Genomic DNA, 26,786 nt, shown 5'->3' on the forward strand with positions numbered 1-26,786 from the left:
CACAGGCTAGCTGGAGCTCAGCATGTCACTGCCAAATCATTTATTCACTTCCAGGAATGGGGACTTTTTGTACTTTATCAGTAATTCTGTACTGCTGCAGCTGTATGCAACTTCATAAACCACTCCTCAAAAAATAGAAAATTGAGTATTCCAACCATTATTAGGCCCCAATCCTACCATTTGGACAACCAAGGCAGACTTCTGTAGCCAAAAGGCTGACGATGAACCTGCCAACACTTAACTGAATGGATTGGTTTTTAATAGCTTAACACATGGAAAGAACTGATGATGATATTTCAAATTGGTATTTAGCCTTCTAACTTTGGAGAACTTCAGCATCCTCATCAGCCTTCACACCTATATATACTAAGTAGGTCATTCCTGTTAGCAAACTGAAAATGAGGAAATTGCAGACCTTTGCAAGCCATGCTGCACGATTCCATTCGCCATAAGTTTGCAAGTAACGACAGGCATCAGCAGCCTTATCAATCAGACACAGTAGCTGTACACCCTCTGGAAGATAAAAAGTACACTATACAATAAGTTAAAGGAAAAAAAGAGTTGCAATGTAAGTGTGAGCAGATCATTCCTTCCCAGAAAATGATCACTATATACTTCTTAGCATATGAAGATGTTGAAAACCCCTAATTCCTACCATCCAGTTCTACATATAAGCTGGCTGACAGTTTTTATATCTTTTTTTCTGGGCTACAGGGCTTAGAAAGACCTCAAAAATCTCTCCTTTATCTTTGTCCTAAATACAAATGACAAAGGGTTCACTGGATTTATCATCATAAAGAGATAATGGTGTTTGCAAATCTTATAAACAGATTTCACAGCTAATCCTTTATTTTAATGTTGCTCACAGTGTAATTATTAACAGTGAACTGTTACACGTCCACAGAATATTTTTTTCATGCAAGTACAGGCAGTTGTATTTTCCCTGCATGTCTTTTGAGTATTTCAGTCAATCATCATATGGTGAACATCTCTTCAATTAAGCAAAATTAAGCTGTATGTGCAAGTAGACACACTTTTTGAAACAAATTCTGAACTGGAAAGGAAACTAACTCCATATTTAAACTTCAGTAATAAGAAGCCAATTTCTAATTAATTCTTTAATTAGGAAAATGTAAAAATACATGGTTCTATGGGCTTGGCCTCTTTTTGTGCAAACAATTCCTAAGAGAATTACTCTGGAAATATGCTTTCCAATGAAAATTAATCGAAACAAGTTGAACTTTACAACTAAATTAGTGATTATTTTTGTGTTAACTACTCCAGGTAGTACATACTATTACATATGCAACATATAAGATCTATTACAACAGGACAACTTCCTTCTCTCCCATCTCCATTATAGAATCATAGAATAGTTAGGGTTGGAAAGGACCTTAAGATCATCAAGTTCCAACCCCCCTGCCATGGCCAGGGACACCTCGCTCTAAACCATATCACCCAAGGCCTCATCCAACCTGGCCTTGAACACTGCCAGGGATGGAGCATTCACAGCCTCCTTGGGCAACCCATTCCAGTGCCTCACCAGATTATAAGCCTTAAATAATGATCAGAATTACTGGTTTATAAGCAAATGGAAAATTAAAGTTGACTTTTACCTGCAAGCTTTCCATTGGCTATCATGTTGGTTGCTACCAGTTTAATGGTACTTTGAGATGGACCTGATGAGGTGACAGTTGTGACCAAACAAGCTTTGAGTGAATCGCAGTAATAATGTGCATTCTCTGAACTTGTTTCTAACAGCAGTTGCACTGCTCTGTCAGTCTGACAAGAGAAACAAAAATGTAACTTCGACCACAACATATTTACTTTGGTTAAAGACTTAATATATTTACCCTTTTAAAGACATGGAACAAATACCAATGAAAGTTATTCTAAATTGGAGTGCAAAAATATCTACCAGAATAGTAATAATTAGGATTCTATTTCAATTAAATATATGCAGTAGGATAACATTTAAAACCCCATCATGAATATAATGCTTAATCACAGATCAACATTTCTAGAAGGGAATATTTATTTCCTTGCTTACATATACTTTTGCAGAGTTATAAAAAGAGGAGAAGCATTTAAAATAGGCAGAGAAGAAATAAAACTGTAAAGATGCAGAAACTGGCCAGGATCTCAAGGACTGTTTCAATCCCTGCTATTTTAAAACAAAGGTAGAATTTGTCCATTTAAAATGTTAGTTACAGCTAACATACAGCTGAGCACCTACTCAGTGGGGCTCATTACATTGCCTGCAGACACCTGTCTCCAAATGGAATGGATCACTACAGGCATGTCACCTCTGCCTGTTGCTAAAATGAGGTGCCTAACTTCTAGAGAGGTCATTTTGGTGAGGCCAGTCAAACTGAAGGCTTAGATAATTACAGAAATAATGACAAGCCCCATTAAATACATATTAAAATCCAGTGATTCAATAAGCTGGCATTTTAGAAGTTCAAGAAACTGGCATTTTAAACTTACTATCTACAGAGTAAGTATTTCTGGCATCTTGTACTGGCAACATGTGTTGACATGCTCAAATGCAATGTGACATAGAAATCAATTAAGTTCAAGCCAGCAATACCAAGGCTATTTTTGAAAATGGATGCAGCACACCTGCACTTGTAGGGAATAGCTCATGAGCTATACTGTGCAGGGTGTCAGTGAGCAGCTCTGTACAGTGTCTCACTGCTTAGTGCAGATCTGCCAAAACCCTAGCTTTATCCTTTGTTACCTAAAAGGACTTTTTTAGGGTTCCCATGAAAAAGGAATAGTCTTGAAGCAGGTAACAACAAATACACTGTGTCACTACAGAGTCTGCAGTGCAGTAACACATTAAGACAGCAAAAAATGTGCACTGGGTGAATGAAAGTATGAAACAGTACATATGAATTAGACAAAGCTTTACTTGAACAGGGCAAGTACATAAAATGGACAGAGAAGAAGAATAAAAAATTCAAATATTACCCACAAACCTGGCCCAAGAGAAGAAGTTGATCAGCACATTTCCTGGTATGATCATATGTCGATCTCTTCACTTCCTGGAGATTCACCCTTTCCAGTTGAAATTTCTGCATGAAGAAGGAAAAATATTTGAAATGTAAGATTACCATAAGAAATAAATAAAAACAAAGCATTTACAAAATATGGAAGTATTTTGAGAGTTTTTAGAACACCCTTTAATTTTAAATAACGAGGAGTGATTTAACCCAGAGTGGTATGTTATTAATAACAGTGAAATACATACAGAGAAAAGCTAGTAAGTAAGATTTCAATGTTGAGCATTTATTGTGCCAATGACATTACATGTATTTTCTAATTCCTCAAAATACCTGGAAGTAGTGATTTTCACACAGTATGTCATAGCATATATCCAAGGGATTGACCAACTGTTCTTGAAGGATAGCTGTGTCTATTTGTTTTGCTGGCTTTTCTTGGGATAAGCTGTGCAGATAGTGGGCAGCAACAGTCCAGAAATGCAGTTCAGATTCATCCCCATACAGTCTGAAAAGATGCAAATCAGGACATGCAATATGCTTGTATTTTTTGTATGTCACATAAAAATATTATACAGTTAAAACATCTTCCTACAAGGACTGTTCATTCTTGTGTACACCACAAGTACTCTGCATTATCAATGGGACAAACTACAAGATAAGATTAGGGAATGACAGTCAGCAAGCTAGGTAAGTAAGAGGCTATGCAGAAGATTGTTACAATAGCAATTAAACTCAGTGAATGTTCAACATATAAGTATGTGGAAATTGATATTTTATTAATATTTTACACTTAGCAACTTTCCTGTAATTGAAAGAGGATATCAGTGATTAAGTCTGAAAAACATCCCTGAATACAGACAGACTAGAATAAGCCACAGTTTATGCAGAACAACAGAGAACAAACACATCTGAAATAAAAACCAGGCCTTCACCTGTCTGCAAACATCCTATTGCATGTTGTGAAGTTCTGAATTACATTTTTGGGCATTGTAAAACTAAATGCAATGTAGGCAGGAGAACCGCATTTGTGAAATTACTGCCGAGATACAAGGAAGTTCTCTGCATGCAGCAAGTAAACCAAAACTGCTTCAGTAAGATAACACTGCCATTTTCAGCCCTGAAAACACTCTTAATACAGGGGTAAGTGGTTTAGGAATTAGATTGAGTTAAAAGAGAGTTAGTTGAGTACTTACCCATCAACACATTTACATACATTAATAGGATCAAGACTTATTAGGAAACATTCGATATAGTTATCTGAATCTTTATTACCTGGCAACTAGGAGGCATCTTTGCAAGAGAGTAAAATCTGGATCAAGCAAAAGTTTCTTTATGTCACTGCAAAAAAGAGATAAATAGAAGGCCATGAACAACCTGTAAAATGCTGTGTAAGTTTTTGTTATTGGTTGGTTTTGAACAGAAATAGGATGTAGGATGTATCACCAATATATATTGAAACAAAAATCAAACCCAAAAATACACAATTTCTTTTATGAAAGGAAAAGTGCATCTATCAAAACAACACAAGGAAGTATACGTAATCTGAAATATAACTGATCTCAAGAGACATGTCACTCAGTTTAAATACAGTAAGTCCATCAGGAACCCATTATTCATGTAATAAAGGGAGCGACCACAAGGGTGTACACAAAGCAATAAATTAGTCTGCAGTGATTCTACAAATTACACAATTAATTCAATTACAAATAATTTTGCAACTTTGCACTGCCACAGTCCCTGAGATCCATGTACATGAATTCAGGTTTTCTACATGTTTCAGGTTGAATAAAAATATGCAAAGTTATCTTTTGCATCCTACTAAATAAAAGAACACAAGGAAAATGGAAAACTTTCTATTTATTTTCTTTAAATATCATAGAATCACAGAACCCCAGACTGGTTTGGGTTGGAAGGGACCTTAAAGCTCACCCAGTTCCAACCCCCTGCCATGGGCAGGGCCACCAGCCACTAGAGCAGGTTGCTGAAAGCCACATTCAACCCAAACTTTTCATAGTTTAAATGGAATATAAAAATCTGTTTTCCATGTAAGCAGAACAGTCTGCAAAAAAATTACCTTGGAAGTATATCTCCAATAAAGGATTTTTACAATTGTTTGTATTTTCTTCCTCAGAGCTTAAATATCATAACAAACCTTGGCGTATATAAGCACCAGTGTCCAATGAAGTCTGGACCAATATCAAAGAACCAAACATCACTGAGAAGTACTGCCATAGAATTATGAATGCTCAGAGGTCAGTTACAACCTTTATACTAACCCTAATCAGTGTCTTTGAAACTGTTCTTGTCAGCCACTACTATGGTAAGTCCATGTTAAAAATTCAATATTGATTTCCATCACACTTGACATATATTTAGAACAATGCATTTTGAGTGTTGAATCAGTATTTAACAAGCTATTTTGAGATAGTTTGTGTATTTAAAAAAAATATATTGTTCAGATTGTATTAGGGCGTATTTTTAATTAGAAAAAAGAAATAAAAAATTAATATCCTCAATAAAATGAATAAAGCACCACCTTGAAGAACTACATAAAAATAAAACTTAACTGTGTTTAAAATAAAAGCTGTCACTACTCAAGGTTATCTTTAGAGAGGCAAAAAGCACTTTTTCTACATTAAGTTGTTAACTGCCACAAATTCAGGGGTTTTGCCTTCCCTGAATTCCCTAGCTTACTCAAATATTAATAAGGAAAATTCTTACTTGGACAACGAATTCAACTGCTCTTGAAGGAGGTTTTTAATATTTTCATTCTCTGGATAATCACTGGATATAAAAGAAAAAAAGATAAGAAGTAAGCAGGTTTCCTATATTACCAAAAATGACAGAATTATCTGAAATTAAAAAGTATTACTGGTAGTAGAAAAACACAAGCACATACATGGAAATAACCTTTCCATATTCTTAGGGGAAGCCATTCATTCAAGATTCTTTGTCTAGTTACTGGTTCCAAAATAGCAGTGAAAACTTGGTTTGCTTTCTCTCAACTTCAGTCAGTGCCACCAATCTTTCATTCACCACTTCTATTCATGAACCTTGAATTTTATGAAAATGCCAATGCCAAACCCATTGATACCAATGGTATAAAAACACAATAAAGGATACAAAAAGGTGCTCAAGCTATGATGTAAGCACAGCTCCCTAAAAGTAAAGCCAGGCCTACGCAAAAATCTTACCAGCAGCTTAGAGAGCAATTTTCAATAGCCAAGTTCTATTGAAAGTCAGAATAAATAAAACACTTCACCTTAAAGCTCTTTCTTTTAATTATTTTTAGTAATAAATACTGAAGCTGTTATTTTCTTGACTGTCTCAAAGAGTGAGGAAACTTAGGTCTAACAATTACTTGCACAGAAAGACTAACAAAAGATGTAGGCTTAGAAACAACAGTAACATTTTACGTATAGATACATATTTCTTCTTACGTGTTTATAATATCTAGAGAATATTTCTCATCCCACGGCTGATGCAACAAGAATGCTTTTAAAGCTAATGAAGCCCTTGGAACAAGCAGATAGGGGCACCAAGCAGGTTCTGAAATAAAAGGAAAAGATTCATTGTTGAGCAGCTAATGTGCAATAACACTCTGTTCAGTAACCATAAAATGTACCACCTTGTTTTTGAGCACCAGAAGAAACTCGTAAATCCCAGTGTTTTCATACACACAGCATGGCTTACTAGACATAAAAGATTATCTTTACACACAAGCAAAAACATTTCATTGAAGGTAGAGGGTTATCAACCATGCCCAAATGAGAGTTTCACGGCATTCCATATTAAGCTTAGCCAGATTCCTGGAATACATTTAAGTAGAGCTGTATACAATGATTATTGCTACTACAAGGACATGCTGAAGAGTAAGCACAGCTATACCAAAACCCACCACAATGCATGTTCTAGTTTACAATTGTAGTTTCTACAGCATTATACAAGGATAAATGCCCACCATCTGATAAGAATGGTGTGAAGGTTAATACATGTCTATATTAGTAAAGAAATAACATTAAAATCATAGCACTAACTGTGCTACACAGTTGTATGCTAATCATACAACTTTAAGGCAGTAAGTCTATTCAGTACAAGGTCTGGATGATAAGCACAGTAAACATTACCCTACTAACTTAGTAGAAAAACAAGTATCAACCAGCTATACTATTAAATATTCAGCAATTCCCTGTACTTCATATGCACTGAATGATACAGGAATCTTTTCATTGTGATTTTGTAATTAAGAGGTTACCATGGTATAGAGGCAGGACAGCTAAATCACGGCAGCCTTAAACCCTGGCATATCCCAATTTCAGTGTGCTTGGCTTTAGAACATTAATTTTTATAGCTTAATATTACAGAATTCATTTGATAGTAAAAATTGCTGTGATAAACTATGTGTTTCCTCAAACAATCCACACCACAGCCCCCCAACACTGTAATTTTATTACATGTGTCTTTATTACATATGTCTTTATTACATATGTCTTATGTTAGGGAAATTGTATGAGTGAAGGCAGGATTGAATAAAAAAGACCAAAATAAAGGCAGTTATTTGGAACATCAGTAATAAAAAATGTAGCTTAGCTAGCAATTTAAATAGTTCAATATTTAAATTCCCTTCTTAAAGATACAGCCAAAAAAAGTCAAACAGCCTCAATACAGATGTTTTAGAGTTCAGTGGGAAAATCTACTTTGAAAAATAATAGATCAGTCTACAAACTGCCTTTGATCTCTGGGAATATTCAAAAAGACATTTTCACATGTTACGAAATCTTTCAAAATCATGTGATGAATTTAAGCAACGTAGGTACTGATACTCAATTGATGTATCCAGGATTTTTTGGTCAACTTGATAGAAATTTGTACAAAACCCCTCTTATTTTGTTACCTTATATTGCAACTAAGACACTAAAAAGTATAGTTTATTCAGGAGCTTAAATACGCATGAAAAACACACCCGTATGACCTAAGCCTAAAAAATTTATCTGCATCTATGAAGAACCTACTATGGGGACACCTAATCCTCTAGATGTGACAATTCTCTGAACACTTTTATGGTTCACTTTCAAAGTGAAGTATCTAGCAGTCAACAGCCAGGAAGAAATCAACATACCTATTAAGTCCTGTTCATCCATTCTAAAACATGACGGTTTCATGGACAAGTCTAAAACTCGAATGCACCCATCATCTGATGCCAAGACCACTTTGTCTGAAGTGCACCAGTCCACATCCAAGATTCGGAAATTGACGTTCCTTCCACTCCTTAAACTGCTCACCATTTGTACCTTGAAAAGTTATTTTTCATTTTTAGTAGGCTTTCCATCACGCAGTGTAAGACTCTGCCACACGCCCATAATGCACACCACAGAATTTGCAGTAAAAGGTGAAGTTAGTCATAAGTCATTTTAATGCTGATCTTTTCTGAAGAGTAGGGATATTCAGAAACCTTGGAGTAGGGCATATGGTTGCCCTGAAACAATACTTCCCAACTGATAGCTGAGAAAAGATCCTTTTGAGCACAGCTGTACAGCTGCCTATTGTGGTTTTTGTATCAATCGTGTTTTGTCTGACGTAACATTGCCATGGTAAACTGGTTAAACTCTTCCATTCCAGTCCCTGATCAACATGCATCAAGGCAAAAGTGAGTGTCTCATTAATTAAATCATGCTCTTCACAAACATATAAATAATGAGCTTGTCCAGAAATACATTTTGACATACTATTAACATAACATTATGGGAATAGGATGATTTATTGTCCACAAACAAACCGGAGAAGCAAAATGTTCCAAACTGCACTTTTAACCACAGGTCAGTAGTTAGACATTTTGTAACCCCTCTGTAGCATCACCAAACATTATAATTATTAATATAAGGCAATATTTATGAAGCCTCTGCTGCACTCAACATTCTGCTGTTTTGTTTCACTTACTCTAGGGGAAAGCATGGATTTAAGAGATTGAAAGTCCAACAGCACTAGAGCATGATTACTCTCAGTTGTGATAGAGAAAAATGTGGAAATATGGGTAACTGGTCATAGGCAAACATGAAGTTCTCAGGATATGATTACACGGAAAATAGTAAAATATTTCTATAGATATTCTGAAAGATTTTTGGCTGAAAACATGAATTAATTTAAATGCTTTCACATAGGAAACTCTTCCTTGTCCCAGAAAAAGAGAGGGAACAGCTACAGGGGGAGAATCCAATGCTACCAAAACTATTTAAATGTTTCATGTGATAACATTCTATTGTGCCTACATAATTCACAGGTGTTGGTTGTATCTGCTGTCCAATTCTGATCATCAGAGAGAGTTTCACGTTGTTCAAATTAAGCGTCAAAGTAAGTTCGGAGCTGGTGCCCATTGCAAAGTGAACAGAAAAAAAACATAAATTCCCATTTCATACCCTCATGTCCAGAATTTACTCTGGGAGGCTAAGTTAAACCAGTACAATTACCTTTCCTGCCCCATGGTACTATAATCCCTCGAAAGGCATATGAAGCAAACACAGAAGGTATGTGAACATTATTACAGAATTTCTGAGGAAGAAGGTAGTCAATGTTAATTAACAAGTTGCTTCCTGGTATCCACTGCCAAATTAAATCCATGCAATGACAGATCCATACTGTTGACTATGCAGAAAAGTTAAGAAACCCGGAGTAAAAATATTCTTGTCCATAAATTAAATCCTAATATTGAGGATTGCCCTTAGATTTTCAATGTCTACCTCAAAAACATTACAGAAGAATGACAAAAAGTATCTCAGAGACACTGTCGGCTTTATGTGTGAAAGGAACTTTTCACTGATGCCAGCTTAAAAATGCTTTATAGGAACTAAAAGCCATACAAATTTACCACACAATTGTCAGCAAGAGATCAGGACTAATTAAAACTTAACCACTGACGTGCCCTGATTTTCAGTAGTATGTGCATTTTGCGAAGAAGCCCATACCAAAAGAAGAGACACTCACCTCTTTGGAATCCCAAATTTCTGCTCCATCATTGTACATTGCAAGAAGTTTTTGATTTCCTTTGCCTGGGGCAAAACGGATCTTTTTCACCCAGCTTCGGTGTGTAGGAATCCCCCTAAGAAAAGGAAAGCACAAAAATTAGTATCAATCACCCTATACCTAATATTGTGGGTAGTTAAGTCCTTCCCATGAATGTTGCAGATCCTGATATCGCACAGATTAAGAAGGAGAAAAATCTATCTATCTATACACACACATAAATGGCTATCCAAATGATAAAAACTTAACAGTTAAATGCTTTAAATAAATGTTATAATACTCAATGTTTTATCAGAAGCCATTGCAGATTTAACATAAAATATCTATTTGAAAAACACTGATAAAAAGCTACTCCAATTGAAAACACGAAAGATGAAGTGCAGAGAACTGTATCACAGCAGGCATTTTCTGAAACTGTATTTCAGAATACTTGCATTTTTCCCTTCAAGCACTATAGGTGACCTCCTACAGTGAAGTAAAAAATGAAGGTGGGGAGAAACATTCTAAGACACGTTATTTCACGTTTGTCAGACTTAACTTGCATTCATACCTGGATACTCTAGCTTTTAAATCCCAGAAGTTTAAGTTTCCATCAACATCTCCAAGAACCAGGGTATCTCCTTTCCAGGCAATACATGTAATGCTACCCATACTTCCCTGAAAATATTTAAGAAGCAGAACAACATCTTGTGATTAATGGAGCCAAACATAGGAACAAACATTTCTTTTTTTAAATATTTTATGACGGGAAAGACCAAATTCTATCAAATATAAGCATTTATCACGTCACTCATATTTGCTTCAGAAGACATTTCCTTGTAAGAAATTTTGGATTTAAAGCAATGGAAATCAGTTCTTTATCTCTTGTTGCAAGGAAAGACCAAAATGACAGACCTCATTTATCACAATACCAGCACAGAGTAAAAAAGAAAACAAAAAGAAAAGAATTCCTATTTGTAAGTTCAATTTATCAAAGCCTTCAAAAACAACTGAAAGAAAAACTATTCTTCAGAATAACTAAGAAAATAAAAGCCAACTTAAAATTCAGAAAAGAATGCTCCGGCCCACTCAAGTCCTTATGATGCAAGATAAAAATCCATTAACAGAACACAGTCATGCTTCAATAACATCCTCTTTGTTATTCAAGCTTTTGTATATGCTTTATTAAAATTATTAAAAATAGGTTGAGTAATTTATTCAGAAAGCAAGTCAGGGCCTATGAAGATTCTAAACTCTAAAAAAAAATGCATAGAATGACAAAACAGAATCATAGAATAGTTAGGGTTGGAAAGGACATTAAGATCATCCAGTTCCAATCCCCTGCCATGGGCAGGGACACCTCACACTAAACTATCTCACCCAAGGCTCTGTCCAGCCTGGCCTTGAACACTGCCAGGGATGGAGCATTCACAACCTCCCTGGGCAACCCATTCCAGTGCCTCAACACCCTCACAGGAGAGAACTTGCTCATATCCAATCTAAACTTCCCCTGTTTAAGTTTTAACCCGTTACCCCTTGTCCTATCACTACAGTCCCTAATGAAGAGTCCATCCCCAGCATCCCTATATGCCCCCTTCAGATACTGGAAGGCTGCTATGAGGTCTCCACAGAGCCTTCTCTTCTCCAGGCTGGACAGCCCCAACTTTCTCAGCCTATCTTCATACGAGAGGTGCTCAATGAATCAATTCACTGATTTCAACAGTATTTTCAAAAGAAAAATTAAGATTGCAAAACCAGAATTGATATGGCTTTTGAAGTTGGAATTTTAATTACATATTTCAAACACTGCATTAATGCCTACTTGTCACTACAAGGCGTATTCCTGATTTTTTTCTGGCAATAACAGATACAAAAAAGAAATTAAAGCATCAAGAATACAGGAAATTTGAACTCACATCAGGAGGAATTCTTGCACTGTCTTTTACTGAGTTTCCTTCTACTGTGAGATGATAAACCTGCCAATCAGCACCTGTAAACACAAAGTGCTCTCTGGCAGAAATTTTCTGGCTCAGCTCTGATTTACTTTCGGCTTCCTGTAATAAGCTTTAAAGAGAACACCATGAGACACAAGTATTTCTTTCTTGAAATTAGAATTGCAAAGCAAATTCTCCATAACTAATGCACAGAGGCAGCACAAAAATGAATGTATCCTTCAAAACAATTTATCCAGGAGCAACAGCTAACTCCTTTATACACTTGTGGAAACTTTCATAGGCAACTTTTCATTGTTTTACTTCAAGCATCAGGTGACTTCCGGACTGCTGCACCTGAAAACCAGGTACTCTATTTCTCTCATCCAGCAATACATCAAAGATCCGGCCTATTAAGGAGGCCTATTAAGTTGCCCTGTGGTATGCACTTGAGAATCACTTCCAAAATATTTTGTTCTGTAGAGCAGTGGCACATGGTGGAAAAACAAGCGATGCAGAATATCATACTAGCATGAGAAATACCTGATCACAGAAGATTCCACGCTGCTAACCTCAGTATCTGATGCAACCGTCTGCCGGGCCATGGCCTCACGGGCTGCTAACTGCTTCTTCCTCAGGCTTTTTAGGTTGTGAGAAGGTGACCACTCCTGTGAAAAAAAGAATGGGAAAGACAAATGTTTACTCCCCAAATTTACAGGGATTTTTCTGTTAATTTGAATGATTTCAATGAAGACTGTCTTTCCATAATCCCTCCTTCCATCACCCAAAGGAGCAGACTTGCTTTTTCCACCAGTACCTGTTTTGTAATTCCCTCTTATTTGATGACAGACTAAAATGGAAGGATGAAAGCACTTACCTGTATGCTACAAATACAATAATATTTTGCTGCAAAGCTGTTCAGAGGTTTTGATACTATCTCAACATACTACATTTAACAAACAGTAACAGATTTTATTCCTTACCAAAGCAGTCGCTATTGGGAAGTTTTTAGACATTTCTCTGAGCAGAGTGCATGTTCTGACATCCCAGATCTCCAGTGGCTTGTCTTTAAATACCACAGCTAGATACTGCCTAAAACAGGTAAGAATTTATTACATCAATATTAACCATTCCATATCAATTGGAGCATTTCACTTCACACGTGTTGTTCATAGCACCACTGTGGAAACCCTCTAAAACTAAGGAAACTGTAATTTGGCTGAAACCCTGCTCTGAAGGTTGTAATTTCATTGTGTTGCTGAGGTGCAAAAGAGTGCCTGAAGATGAGTCCTCTTTCAAAGCTAGAAGAATCAGAAATTTCTGTCATGTGGTGCTGCTCAGTTACTGTAAAGGAGACCAGAGAATGCATTCAGAGAAAGCAGCAGCTCTTCAAATTTAGCCATAGTCAGCCAAGTTGATGACTGCACAAGGTATCAGAAAGACATGCTAAGACTGTAGGTTGGACAGATTTTTAATCTGATCCAGACACATGCCATTTCTCTAATCCAGTGATAAATGAACATAAAATCCTCTTGCACTAAACCACTTGACAGTTATGTCTTCAGACCACTCATCTGTGGAGCTAGATGAGTACACCACTTTCAGTCTACCACTTTTCATGTTTAACTTGAGAATACAGAGGCTCTGCAGCTATGTCTACCCTTCATAACTGCATTAGTCTCCATTGAAATGAACTATCCTTTCTTGTTCTCAGTTAAGTCTAGTCTCATCAACTATGCCCACAGCAGTTCTTAATTTTTAATGCATTAATAAGACCATTTTATGGTTGAACTCCTCCAGTTCTGGTTCGCATACATACTACCAAAACTATTCCTGTGCACGCTTAGAGAACATTATTTTTTCCCTCCACTGTAAAGAAAAAAGCATTCACTTTTAAAATTTAGAGACAGTGCTGTATTAAACTCGACACTTTTAATTTCATTTACACAGGAAAGCAATCTCAGAGTACTATGTTACTACTTTTGATACAATCAAGACCAGCGTCTACTGTCACAGGACTTATCTCAAACATAAGCAGGACTTGATGCAAACAATGTGGTCATTTATCAGCTGATTCCTCAAAGAACAATACCTCACATCTGGTTTTCCAGTAGACAATTATTATAAAGGTGTGAAATAGGTAGTTAGAAAAATTGATGAATACAGCAAAAATCATCCCACCTTTAATGCCAATCTTACAGTTTTAAGCACGCCTTAAGTTAGAGAAAAGAGAATTAAGTCATAACAATCATAACTGACAAAAACTGTTCAGCACTTTTATTCTTCCTAAGATTAACAAAAGGTCTGTTCAGTGAACCCAATTCTTAAAAACCCTAGAATATTAATGACTGATCTTGCAGTGTGTTTGGATCCTGAAGTGAGAAAGTCAATCACACAAACATTACAGCTTTTGCACTTTGAACTAATATGCTAAAGTATTTTTCTCTTTATGCTTTGTACATTTTTCTGTGCTCTCTGGAGTGTTTTTTTCCTGGAATTTCTATTATGTCTATTAAGTCATGAGGATCTTCATGCAGTAAAATCTATAAACTTCACAATGCTAATGTACTTACTTCAAATGAGACACCTTTATCATCTCAATAGCTGGCTCATCATTACCTCGCTCCCCACGAAATGCAATGCTCCTGCCTGGAACACAAAAATAACATGGGAGAAAACAGAAAGAGTTACTAAACTAGTTTATTAACTATTTTGTTTGTAAATAGAAATAGCTTACAAACTAAACAAGAATATCTCCAAGTAACCTGTTGTATATTACTCTTGTGATTGCTGAACCTTTACTGCATTTCGAAGAACTAAATATCACATAAACTCTTACAACCTCACTCACTTCCAGAGCACTGAAACTGATGCATCATCAGCATTACATAAATATGTAGAAAGAGTTGTAATTTTGCAGTCAAAGCCAATGAGATCCACTCCAAATCCCCAAGGTAGAAATTCATGCATACATTTCAAGTTTTGTAAGAGAAATGAACTCTGCCATAAACTATGTCTGAAAGCATTTCCATGGTGAAGGACTCATTCTACATTTAGCAGAACCATTCTCTCTTTCCAGCTAAAAGAATCAACCCTAAGACATTATAATCTTATCCCCAAGAGAATTTTCACCCACTTGTACAATGGGTTGCAGAATTAAAGATGATATACATATCATTAAAATAACTAACCTACAAACACCAGGGTATCACAGCATCTCCTGTGCAAGTTTCGTTCACCTTAACTTTCAACAAAATGTCAGGTTTTCAAACTTTAGCCACTCTTGTGGCTGATCATAGGTAAATTACTTATCTTACACCAATTCTGTGAATACATCTAGTTATCAGCGATGCTGGTTAGAGCTCTCATGTCAGAGGCCCGGCTACAGAAAAACTCCCAGCTCTATCTTCTTCATTAATGATGAATAATTTTAGGATTTTTCTTCTTTATTTTAATTCAGAAACATAAATGAGAGTTTTGTCAACATGTTTATGAAGTAAATACAAGTCAGCACAGTTTTCCTAGCCCTCAAATAGAAAGTTGGGCTAAATAGTGATAGAAGAACCAACAAAGAGTTAAGTAGTCATGCCTTTCTGGTAAGCTTTGAAAGAGGAAATGTAACATTTCCTAAGCAAAGCAAAGCATATGCTTTAAAGCATATGCATAAGATCTCAGATATTCACATTTACTTGAAACTTGGTTGCCTAAGGAACTATGGAACCTTTTATCACTCATATTTATAAATATTTGAATACTAATTTACAAGCTGAGGGAAAAAAATCAAAATCCCATTTTACAGGAGATCAATTTTACAAAGTACAGATCTTTTTTTGTTTGATTTTAAACAAATGAACAAAAGACATTATACAGAAAAAAAGCATCAATACTGTCGTGTTAGAAGAACAGTCTCTTTGTGCAGCACCCTGGAAGTGAAGAAACTGGGTCTTTTTTATAAGCTTAAAAAAAATTACAAATTCACTTTTTGCTACATAAAGCAATTTAGAATTAGCCCAAGTGTTACAAGATTCAGGCACTTCATTAGAAATCAAATGGCTCCAGGTTTTCACATTCAGAAATAATTTAAAATCATTCAATGCTTCCTATTTTGGGCTGTCTAATCTCCCAAATTATACCTCCTAGTATTGTGCTCTTGAGTTCAATCATAAATATATCTGTCATTCATTTTAAGGCCAGAATAGCTGAAAAAACACCCACCACCTGTTAACTTTGCTATCAAAGTTATTTATTTTTTAACCCTTCCAAATCTTCTAAAATTATCATGTTATTACTAAAATACGCTTTTTACATTAATACACACACTCAAATTCTGGCCATATGCCTGGCCTAACATAAGCTTAAACAAACCCGATTAAAAAAACCCCACTTTATGCTACTCATTAAAGTTAATTAACTATCTATTGCTGATACAAACCACAATAAATAGTTCAACACCATTACAGACGCACATGAAACTATGGGTTGAGACTGTGACAAAACACATTTGAAAACACACGCGTTCTGTGAACAAAACACACCACTGTACTGTGTGAATGCTTCTAAGCCTCCTGCAGACACATATTTATTGTTTTAATAATGCAAGCCACAGGCATTTTTGCAAAGGTGTTGTTTCAGGCTTGTCGTAGAGAACCAGATGGAACATATTACGTGGCTTCACAAAGACAGAGGAGCAGAACAAGTTAAAACTCCTCTTTATTATTTTGTCATGACAACAGAAGGGAAAAAAAGGGCAGTAAGAACTTATGTTTGTCACTCCCCAGCAAATCTGTCAGCTTCTTGAACAGATTTCTCAGGAAGTACTAACCTGTTGGTAGGTCCACGAGCTGCAGCTCATTCCTTACTAGCCCCAGATTGTTAGGTGTTGATGTGGCGAAGGAAATAAACCCAGTCAAGCTTATCCACTCAATTCCCCTGTCATCAAAAAAGTACATGGAGCATATGAGCCAAAGTATTCAGATGGCTTAGCAAATATCTGGACTGAAGTACAGTAGATTTTTTCATGTATATTCTTCAATTTGAAAACAGCATGGAAGTAATTTTTTACAGTTTATGGAACACTATGTTTAAGCATAAAAAGAAGCTGTGCATTTACAACTATGATGTAAATATGAAGTTAGCAAATTAAATTAAAGATCTTTCTTTTCAGACTACACTTGTTTGGTTGGAAGAAAAATTTCAGTGAGAAAAACACTGGAAACTTTTGCAAAACTCCCTCACAGATGCTCAGCACCAGAGCAGATTAAAAGCACTGCTCTGATTAAATCAGTAGTTTACCAAATGAGAACTATCAAGGAACTTGAATTTGCCAACACACAGAAAAATATTCATATGGATAGCGGTGTGCGTAGACTTGACTCTTTCAGTTCAGAGAGAGGAAAAACAACTGATTAGCAAAAAAGAGAAGCACTGAACAGATCTGAAAGGCTTTCAGGAGAGAACTGAAAACATGGTAATATTTTTTGTTGGTTTAGATGATGCCAAGGCAGCCAAAAACCAAATTACCTTGAAGCCTGGCAAGGATGTAAAGTTAAAAACATTCTGTCAGCACATATGGATTCTAATCAAATTCTTAAAATATACCACAGGCCACAAAAGAATGGGAAGCAGCACTAGGTGGTACTGTTCCAAAAGCAGATAGTCCTCCCTCCCCATTGCCCACACACACTTTGTGCCAGCATAAATGGCTGAGTGGTTTATCTGCGAAATACATCAAGGAACTGATTTGAACAAAAATTGAGATTGTTCTAATACATACATATGGCCTCCCAAAACGTTCATTTTAATGGATAAATGGATTTAGGTTTTTCTCCAATCCTTCAAACATAGATTACTTAACTACTTCCAGGACAAGTCTTCTGTTATATCAACTGAAAGAGTCATGGTCTCTCTTGCACAAACATATATGAAATATGAGAAAGATAAATAACAGTAGGTACGACTGTCAGTAAATCCAACTCATGTCGTATTAAGTAGAAGATCCCTAAATGCAATTTAGACGTGTGAAAGCAAAAAACACCCCCATAATATTTTGCACATGTATGTTATGGCCATATTTATCTTTTTTTTAGTTCAAGTTTTAAGAAAATAGAAGCTTTATTCCCATTATTCTCCCCTATCCTCAAGTAAACTTAAAAATTTAGGACCCGGTCCTTTTTCCAACCAGGACCTATGAAAGTTCAACTGAATTACTGAATATATCAAGTTTTAAGTTATTGAATAATTTCAGTCAAAATGAGAAGTATTCAATTATTCATCGAAACATTATAGGAATAACTGAATAGAAATCTAAGTGCAGTAATGTGTGACACTGCAAGCCTCCAAAGGGTCTTAAATACAAGGAGCTTTCTGGAATGGAAGAAATATCAGTTCTGACACCTATTTTTATCTATTATTCTACCATGATTTTTTGGAAAAGGCACAGAATACTCCTAAGCATTGTTATTGCCAGCAGTAGTCACCATTCTCGTTCCAAGACTTGAGGCATTTTCTATACTTCTTTCATCAGCTCAGATTGAACAGGACAAGTCCTTTTTCTTTGCTGCTACCAGGCAGTCTGTCAATACCAATAAAAATCTACAGAAACACAAGATACTCATAAGTAAAAGGAAACCTTAGCTTAGCTAACTGCTGACACCTGAAACAATACGCATTTTTTTTATTGTCATACATGTAAATGAAGAATCTCAAGATAGTGGTTCAAGTTTTAATGAAGGAAACAAGTAATGTCTTCCCTATTGAAATATCCCAATTTGCAAAATTTCCTCATAAAAGACATCTTTGTCTACTAGAATTAAGGGTTACATTCAGCTGTAAATTACTCTTCAGACTGCAGCCACTCTTTTAAAACCTGAAATTATCACAGAATCCTAGAATGGTTTGGGTTGGAAGGGACCTTCAAGATCATCTAGTTCTAGTGACAACCTCCTCTAGACCAGGTTGCTCAAATTCAGGGATTCTTTACTCAACTTGTCTCAGTTATTTCAAGGGTAAGATTCAGCTTTGATTAATGATTCCAGTGCAAACAAATTGTGCTGAGTGTACTGAAGCAGATAAAAACACAAATTACTCTTCTAGTTAGGAATGGATTGTTGTGACTCTGTGTCAAGTCAGCTGCTAATCAAACCAGTTACAAGATTTCTAAGAAAAAGGGAAGAGTGGAAATAATACCTTATCTAAAAGCAAACTGTATTAAAATCTCAATCATATTATCAGAAAATACACTCACCCTCAAATTTTAGTATTTAAAAAAGAATTTTCTTTCTACTTTCTCAAGTATTTGTACGTTCTACGTGCCAAAAATGAACATCAGCAATGGAACTAGTTTTTCCTTTTTAAGAAGAGGATGGTTAAGAAAGAAATTACAATTAAGTGCTGAATATGCTACTTTTGAGATCAATATACAGCCTGTAATGGCAACTTGAGAATTCAATTCTGATTACACAGGATTTCATTGCAACGCTGCTTACACTTGCCAGTTAACATGTATTTACTAATGCACAGAAATAAATCCAGCACAGGAACACTGTATGACAGAGGTGGCAAATAGTTTTCATTCATCTTCCTTTATGTGAGGAAAGCTTCCTGAAGATGTGATGAATGTTTGCAAAGCAGTCTTCCAAAGGGGAGTCAGCTTAAACAAAACTGCTAAACCAGCTGAAAGTGCTAAAATTTGGGCGTAATGCAGTGATCTGCAAGTTTTGCCTGCAGGCCATACACATTCTTGTTGCAGTCAGTGAGATTTTAATTTCAAAAATTAAAGCTGTTGCAACCTTGAACTTGCTGAGTTTCAGTGAAAAAGAATGAGAAGCACTGCCCCAGTCACAGGTATCTCTGAGAATAAGCAAAAACAATGAGGCAATTCAAGACATGCAAATAGAGTACCTGCAATGCAGCTTCTAGTTCACTTTCACTGAATATGTAGCTTCTATAGAAGAGCACTTTAATCACTGAAAAATGTCACAACTGCTAGTACCTAGACAACTCAATGGCCATTATTTTAGCGCAGCTGATACATAAAGGACAGTTGCTGTTCCAAAGACCTTAGTTTTATCACATTCTCAAACTATAGAGCACTAAAAATTCTGCTGGCCTTGAGTTACAATTTCAGGGTATTCCCAATTACATACTAAAATAATGGTGTTCCCTGGAGGTGTATTTTCAGACAAAATTGAAACAGAGGCATTAACTAATCTGTCTGCACACGTAAAGCAAGAATTCCCACTGAAAGAAAAACTGTTCCACTCCACGAATATTAATTAAACCCCTCCCAAATCCCTGTGCCTTATTCTGCATTGCTTAAAGCATTCCCTTAAACTTGTAAAAATGATGTGGAAAGTCACTCAGACCATTTAGAGTGGGACTGAGGAAATGAAAACCAATGATTAAACACTCGCCCAGATAAGAGCTTATGGCTAAATAACATTCACAGTCATTTTAACTTTGTTCTACAAATACCACTTGAGCGAGGACAGCTGCTAGAAAGACAATGGATTCTTGAAGTTTTTCAAGTGTTGCAAATCCTTTACAAACTGAAAAGCCCAAACTGACAAGACTTCAATAACATACAAAGCCTAAATGAAAGCTAAAGAAATATGTCTTCAAAAGCATATTTCCTCCTGTCTCCCCATCTTAAATTACTCTGATTTTATAATCACCTTAAAGGTGTGTGCTCTTGTTCTGGGTAATAGAAGATAAAATGAAAAGAATTCTTTAAGTAGTTAATGGTATGAAACCAGAAAACTAATATGGTTTTGAACAGAAAGGGGAATTCTATTCTTACAGTGCTATCGCACCACAAAGATAAATATACTTACATGTTTCTGCACTAGCTTCAAAGCAGGTTTCCATAATGAACTCTTAGTGTTATCTATCCTCAGTCACCTCTACTTGTCTTAACTTTTGAGAGAATGAACAGGATAATAAAGATCCTAATATGACGAAGGCTTCATACCACAACTTTGCTAGGAATTTTTACTAATATTACTATTAAAAATAAATATCTTATTTTCAATGCTTAAATTGTCTAGAAATATGTATCTAGCAAGCACCATCTTGAGTATGTTTGCCACTAGTTATCCCAAGAATTATGCCATTGTGTACACAGTCCAGAAACTTTACAACTTACTCTGTACCTACTTAGGCTGGATAAATACCGAGTCCTGTATTTGGTCTTTAAAATCTTTTAACGCTAAAATTCTTTTTACTGCAGTTAGGACTAAAAGTGCCTCAACAGCAATTTCAGTCCCAAGGAGGCAAAGGAAATAAACCTTAGTGTACAAACCAGAATTACTTCAGAGGACACAATCTGAGAGTCACAACAATTACATAAATAAGACACTTTATCACAGTTTCTTGTCCTAAAAAGGCTTCTTTGTACTACAATGCACTAAAGAAAGTGGAATTAGTTGGTATGCATCCTAGATCAGCAGGCACACATACAATTAAAATATTTAGTTCAAGGCAATATTCACTCTGATTAACTCCTTATACATAGCAAAAATACTGTTAGGGTAGACTACTGAATACTCAATTTTCTTGATCATCAACAATGAAGTAAGACACCCACCCACATTGCTGGTACAGCATTAGTTACATGTTTTACTATTTATCTCCCAGGAGGATTATAATAGGAATTAAAATTAAGGTCTTACTTGACTTCACAGGAGTGGATGCTTAACTCTTTGTGTAAGAGTCCACTTGTAAGATGAAACACCAGGACAGACCCATTACTTGTACCTATAAAAAATAGATATACACACCCATTTTATTCTTCCCTTCCATACTTCAGTGAACAAGACATTTTCCTGAATTTATTTCTTGGACCAAGACATTTCCCCGAATATATTTGTAGAGCTTGTACAAAAACTTTTCATTCTTCTTACATTTTCACAACATACCCAGTTGCAGGAGAAAAGAATGTTTCTTTTTGTTTTGATTACTCGAGGTAAGTAAATGACTTAAGGAAGAGTATTAACTGTTATCTTACTGTAATCCCAGTGGAGAATCATGGGTACATGTTACCAAATCATTAAAGCAATTCTGCTTTCTCATCCGTGAAATAATGACCTCTTTCAAATTACAAATCAATAACTTGGTAGCTATTAGCTTCAATTAGATCAAAAACCTTCTGAAACACTGAAGTTACAATTATCTGTTAGACAATGGGAAGCCTTGTTCTCTTTTTTCTTTATAATCAGATCAACTTTATTAATACAATAATGGATACCTAAAGATCCATTAAGGTACTTTAAGTCTAGAATGCTGCAGACTTTGCTGTAAATGTATTTTATACCTACCTATTAGTTTCCTAATCTTTATGCTTCATATTTTTTAACAGCTATAGCTTATGTAAAATCAAAAGTTACATTTTAGTAACATCATGTAATGATACCTTGCCTACATTGGTAGTTCCAAGCTCTGTAATAATGGAAGTATTATCACAGTATCACAGTATGTTAGAGATTGGAAGGGACCTCAAAAGATCATCTAGTCCAATCCCCCTGCCGGAGCAGGAACACCTAGATAAGGTTACACAGGAACGTGTCCAGGCGGGTTTTGAATGACTCCAAAGAAGGAGACTCCACAACCTCCCTGGGCAGCCTGTTCCAGTGTTCCGTCACCCTCACTGAGAAGAAGTTTCTTCTCAAGTTTAAGTGGAACCTCTTGTGTTCCAGTTTGTACCCATTGCCCCTTGTCAACTGTTTGCCACTGAGAAGAGCCTGGCTCCATCCTTGTGACACTCCCCCTTTATATATTTATATACACTAATAAGGTCACCCCTCAGTCTCCTCTTCTCCAGACTATAGAGACCCAGCTCCCTCAGTCTTTCCTCATAAGGGAGATGCTCTACTCCCTTAATCATCTTAGTTGCCCTGCGCTGGACTCTCTCCAGCAGGTCCCTGTCCTTCTTAAACTGAGGGGCCCAGAACTGGACACAATATTCCAGATGAGGTCTCACCAGGGCTGAGTAGAGGGGAAGAAGGACCTCTCTCGACCTACTAACCACCCCCCTTCTAATACACCCCAGGATGCCATTGGCCTTCTTGGCCACAAGGGCACAGTGTCGGCTCATGGTCACCCTGTCGTCCACCAGGACCCCCAGGTCCCTCTCCCCTACACTGCTCTCTAACAGGTCGTTCCCCAGTCTATACTGGAACCTGGGGTTGTTCCTGCCCAGATACAGGACTCTACACTTTCCCTTGTTATATTTCATCAAGTTATTCCCCACCCAACTCTCCAGCCTGTCCAGGTCTCGCTGGATGGCAGCACAGCCTTCTGGCGTGTCGGCCACCCCTCCCAGCTTAGTGTCATCAGCAAACTTGATATTATGAAAACTGAGCAGAAATATATGAATTATTATAATGTTTTCATTACTGGAGGGAGATCCTCTTTGTAAGCTCCTGCATAACGTTCACCTCTGCAATACCCCCTTCATCCCATCAAAAAAAACTAGGAAGACTCTATAGTACACGCAACCTTAATAATGAGAATCTCCCAAGTCTGACTTGCAACAGGCAGAGACTTTACTTAGACATCCCCCAAAATATCTTAGATCTCAGAGTTCTCCCTATTTAAATCAGGTGCTTACAAGCAAGTATTCTAATATCTAGATAAGTTTAACCAAATTTGTAGTAAGGCAGAATAGATTAATTCAAGAAAAATTAAATGCTTTAAGTGTACTTTTAGGTACATGTATCAGAACAAAAATAAGTTCATTTATTCTATGAACGCAGTGCGGTAGAAGTGTGTATCTCTTGATGTTTAGATTAAGGTGACAGTAGGGTGCAAAAAGTTAAGTGCATCAACAGACCAAGATCATAATAAATGAAAGGATAAACACAAACTTGCAAACATATTGCAGTTTTTCAGGTAGCATTACCTAAACCCAAGGCAGGAAGAAAAGAATCTGAAAACTATCATGGATGCAAAGTAATACAAAGGTCACTGTCTAGCATTAGTTACACAGGATCAAAACCTAGATATTATTTTTTTATGTATGAGTAACTATATTTGTATTTAATACAGAATAACTTTTTTTTAGAGCAATAAATAACCTACACAAGGTGCTTACCAACAGCAAGGATTGGCTCATACTGTTTGATGTTTTTTGTTGTAAGAGGTGGGCACATGCGGATAGCAAAGGGAGGCAGAGGCAGTCCTGACAGAAGTCCAGTCAGCAGAAATTTGAGGTGTACTTCTTGCAGATAAGGACTCTTTAACTGTTCTTCTCCAGCAATTGTGCTTTGCCCTGCTTAAAAATTAAAGCTCTTCTTAGTATTAAATTTTCATCGGAGAAGGTATGGGAAGTTATCAGACACGAGAGTTTATAAAATAAATCTTACAAATAATGTAACATATAAACCAGCAGTGTAACAGTGTTTATTTAAAGATGCATTCCTATCTGGTAAACTCTGTATGATCGAACTTTTTGGAAGCTTGCACTGCTGATTTCTCTAATACTTTCTTTCCTAACACTAAGAAGGAAGTTAGTTGCAAATACTTGAAAACTATTAGACCAATTCAAAGATGTAGGGAGATATAACTCCAAACAGTAAAAACTGAGTGCAGTCTACGACTAGAAGCATACTGAGTTTTCTCAGATACAATAATATTAATTCATTACATTAAATTATTAATTAATTAAACAGGGGAAGTTCAGACTGGATATAAGGAAGAAGTTCTTTCCTGGGAGGGTGGTGAGGCACTGGAATGGGCTGCCCAGGGACGTTGTGAATGCTCCATCCCTGGCAGTGTTTGAGGCCAGGTTGGACAGAGCCTTGGGTGAGATGGTTTAGTGTGAGGTGTCTCTGTCCATGGCAGGGGGGTTGGAACTGGATCCTTAAGGTCCTTTCCAACCCAAACTATTCTATGATTCTAATATGGGTATGAAAATGATGTAATCCCACTGCTGTATATCTTCTGCAGTCAGTTGTACCAGACTGAGTGATGTAATACCAAAATAACAATAGCTGCTATGTCAATGAATTCAGGAAATGCACATAAGACAAAAAAATGTCATCTTTAAACTTATGAGATAAAGTGCAAAAGAACCTCCCCAGTGGTATGCTGCCTGCACCAGATAATACGGACAGCTCTTACCAAGAGCATTTCCAAATCTGCACCTTTGTAACTGCAAGCACAATTTTACTTTTCCACTGAAAATCAGGTTCACAACACAGCCATCTTTAGAGAGCATTTCTCAACATTGAAGTGCTAGCTGCTATCTAGATTTCACAAAAATGGGATGCATCAAATAAATTGTCTTCATCCATTTAAGGTTACTTCCAAAAAATGAAAGAGTTTTGGCCAAATTCCATTTAAAATTACATTTTCCCCCCCTCAGAGAACATGTACTTTGAACATTGGTCTTCAATATAAATTGCTGAAAAATCTTCATTTGATCATTTTATTAGAGATCCGGAATTACTTTCTTTCTGAATTACTATTTAGATTGCACACAAAATAATTCTGACATATACAGTTCTTAAGTAAGTGTCGTGGTTTGAGCCAGCAACCCAGAACCACGAGGCTGCTCACTCACTTCCCCCCCTTCCTCCTCCGGCTCCCGGAGGGATGGGGAGAAGAATTGGAGTTGAGATAAGAGCAGTCAGTAACTAAGGTATAACACAAATCACTGCTGCTACCACCAATAATAATAATGATAAGGGAAATAACAAGGGTTATATGCTCACCACCCGTCGACTGATTCACAGCCTGACCCCGGCAGCAAACTCGCCCTTCTGGGTAACTGCCCCCAGTTTAACATCCTGTGTATGACGTGCTGCAGTATGGAATACCTCTTTAGTTAGTTTGGGTCAGCTGTCCTGCCCCTGTTCCTCCTGGCTTCTCCTCCTCCCTGGCAGAGCATGAGGCTCAGAATGTCCTTGGTCAGAGTAAACATTACTGAGCAACAACTAAAACCATTGGTGTTATCAGCGCTGTTCTGAGGCTGAAAGTCAAAACCACAGCACTGCACCAGCTACTAAGAAAAATGACTGCTACTGCTGAACCCAGGACAGTATGCTAAGATGTACAATGAATTAAAAATCCTAAAAATGAGTAACAATAATATTAGTGAAAGAAACTCTTACCAATCATGCTGTCTAATGAGAGGTCTGGAAGTTTATTTTGGAATGCTCCTACAGGAATCCCACAGAACGAGACTGGGGAATACAAAGGTGATGCACTTGAACTGCTGTAAAAGAAATGAAAACATGTTCCTAATACAAACTGGATTGACTGTTGACTTAGTTCCTCAATTCTGTTTTAACCCCAGGCTGTTCTTTCAGTATTTCTGCCACTTCTTACATGCAGAATATTCTGAGATTATTCCCACCTCCAACTTCCATGAACAACTCTACCAGGACATAATGCACAGAAAAATGTATAAAACTCAAAACAACTTTCATCTTCCTTACAGAGATATTTTTAAGGAACAGAAAAACACACAGATGTATCACTTCTGAAGCAAGCATTGAATGGAGGCTTTAAAATACATTGTGCATTAATATGTAGAGCTATGTCAATGAATACAGCTAAGCACCGACCATAAAATATTTCGACATTTAAGAACAAATTCCCAAACTTGGGGAAGGTTCTTTGTTAACCTAGATAAACTCCTTAGATAAGTTCCAGATGACAAAACCCATAAATGAAGCAAAGCCTTTCACCTAAACATCTGAAACACAATTGCTTCTGCGTATACAAAGCTACAGCAGAAACTTCAGTAACTGCATTTAGTCTTGTATCGATGCATCAGAGTTTTGTGTTATATTTTGCCCCAGTGACTGTCACTAGGTCCCAGTGCAACCTCCATCTAGAAGGGGCTCAAAGTGCC

General features: G+C 36.6%; 1 protein-coding gene across 4 annotated transcripts in view; it reads right to left on the reverse strand.

Annotated features, from left to right (window-relative positions):
- Positions 1-26,786, reverse strand: part of WDR11 (WD repeat domain 11) — a 47,161-nt gene that overhangs the window by 3,361 nt on the left and 17,014 nt on the right. Inside the window, exons 9-26 of one of the 4 annotated variants that reach the window (XM_061364200.1) lie at positions 26,041-26,141; positions 24,021-24,197; positions 21,601-21,685; positions 16,755-16,861; positions 14,506-14,581; positions 12,916-13,024; positions 12,476-12,600; positions 11,918-12,065; positions 10,573-10,679; positions 9,984-10,098; positions 8,125-8,296; positions 6,446-6,554; positions 5,727-5,789; positions 4,278-4,343; positions 3,339-3,510; positions 2,982-3,077; positions 1,617-1,782; positions 416-513 (exon numbers count right to left, since the gene is read on the reverse strand). In XM_061364200.1, the coding sequence (XP_061220184.1) occupies positions 416-513; positions 1,617-1,782; positions 2,982-3,077; positions 3,339-3,510; positions 4,278-4,343; positions 5,727-5,789; positions 6,446-6,554; positions 8,125-8,296; positions 9,984-10,098; positions 10,573-10,679; positions 11,918-12,065; positions 12,476-12,600; positions 12,916-13,024; positions 14,506-14,581; positions 16,755-16,861; positions 21,601-21,685; positions 24,021-24,197; positions 26,041-26,141 (2,092 nt within the window). Of the gene's footprint in view, positions 1-415; positions 514-1,616; positions 1,783-2,981; positions 3,078-3,338; positions 3,511-4,277; positions 4,344-5,726; positions 5,790-6,445; positions 6,555-8,124; positions 8,297-9,983; positions 10,099-10,572; positions 10,680-11,917; positions 12,066-12,475; positions 12,601-12,915; positions 13,025-14,505; positions 14,582-16,754; positions 16,862-21,600; positions 21,686-24,020; positions 24,201-26,040; positions 26,145-26,786 lie in introns of all 4 variants that reach the window. The other 3 variants (XM_061364199.1, XM_061364198.1, XM_061364197.1) reach the window with 3 other exon arrangements.

Source organism: Neopsephotus bourkii, unplaced genomic scaffold, assembly GCF_033783945.1.
Source record: "Neopsephotus bourkii isolate Nb327-2 ecotype Australia unplaced genomic scaffold, CSIRO-AGI_Nbou_v1 NB_1189, whole genome shotgun sequence".
NCBI lineage: Eukaryota > Metazoa > Chordata > Aves > Psittaciformes > Psittacidae > Neopsephotus > Neopsephotus bourkii.